The 1177-nt window shown below is 38.9% G+C and overlaps 1 protein-coding gene across 1 annotated transcript; it reads right to left on the bottom strand.

Moving 5' to 3' along the window:
- Positions 1–16: 16 nt before the first annotated feature.
- On the bottom strand, positions 17–708 carry LOC107736076 (neugrin-like; the record flags this gene model as incomplete). The annotated part of the gene is made up of 1 exon (XM_016547580.1): positions 17–708. A coding segment is annotated over one exon (565 nt), but the record flags the coding sequence as incomplete, so codon positions are not given.
- Positions 709–1177: the final 469 nt, after the last annotated feature.

Below are 1177 nucleotides of genomic sequence, written 5' to 3'. Positions count from 1 at the left end.
ATCAAATTTAAAGGATAGGACAGCTTTCTCCTAGCTGTGCCAGTTTTGTTGCAAATTCTAACAATAAAGTAATATTCATAAAAGAACAGGCCTAGACTTGAGCAACAAGTGTTTTGATAAACATGGTGACTTGGCAGCATAGCTCAAATTCTATACAGGAAGTTGCCTTCACTGTCAAAAAACTCTCTTCCCTTCTGTTCCACTGAACTGGGCTTTTCCTTCAGTGTTTGTGCGATGTGCTCTAGCTCTTCCTCGGTCAGAATCACTCCATCCCATTCCTCCTCTAACTCTATATCATCCCTCATGTCCATTTCAGATGTAGAGTCAGGCTGCTCATGTAAAGCAGGTGTCACTTTCTGCTCAGCCGATAGCTGAGATGGTACTATGTTACCACTAGAGGGCATGAGTCCAGTGTCAGTCTCCCTCACTGCAAGCGCTCCTGTACTCAGTGCTGTCAGGGCACCTGTGTTTCCAGAGGGGAGTATGGCTGGTGTTGCAGTCTTTGGCAGTCTGGACTGCTCAGTTTTGCCATCTCTGAGAGACTGCGGCCCACTATTAGCTAACACTTTCGTGTCCTGCTTTAGCTTTCGGACTGCTGATGGGGTGAATTTGCTGCGGAGGACTCTGGAAATGTCATCAGGGCTTACAGAGAAACCCTCTGCTAATCTCTCTAGTGTCCATTCCTCTGGGGACTCCTGCTTTAAGTACCTGTAAAAGGAAGGGCAAGCAGATAACTACAACATTTTTGGCTAGACTTAAGATATGTTATTATATACAGCTAAACACATTATTTTATTATGTTATCACAAGCAGAAATGTACCGAATTTAAAATTTTGTTAGAAAACTATATAAAGATTCTATTAAAATTGAATTTTATTGACAAAATACACTGTAGTTCAAAAGTTTAAGGTCAGTACGAATTTTTTTTTTATTTCAAAAGAAACAAATTGAAATTAAATTATGCAAGGATGCATGAAACAGACATTTAAATAAATAAATGCAAATAAAATAAATAAATGCTGTCCATTTGAATGTTCTATTCGAAGAACCCTGAAAAACGTATCATGGCTTCCACTAAAACACAACTGCAGCACAACTGTTTTCAACATTAAATAATAAGGAAATGTTTCTTGAGCAGCAATCAGTATATTAGAATGATTTCTGAAGGATCATGTG

This window comes from Sinocyclocheilus rhinocerous, unplaced genomic scaffold (genome assembly GCF_001515625.1).
Source record: "Sinocyclocheilus rhinocerous isolate Xijiao unplaced genomic scaffold, SAMN03320098_v1.1 C36474589, whole genome shotgun sequence".
NCBI classification, from domain to species: Eukaryota; Metazoa; Chordata; class Actinopteri; order Cypriniformes; family Cyprinidae; genus Sinocyclocheilus; species Sinocyclocheilus rhinocerous.
Note: the sequence above shows the minus strand (reverse complement) of the source record. Positions and strands in the feature narration are given on the sequence as shown.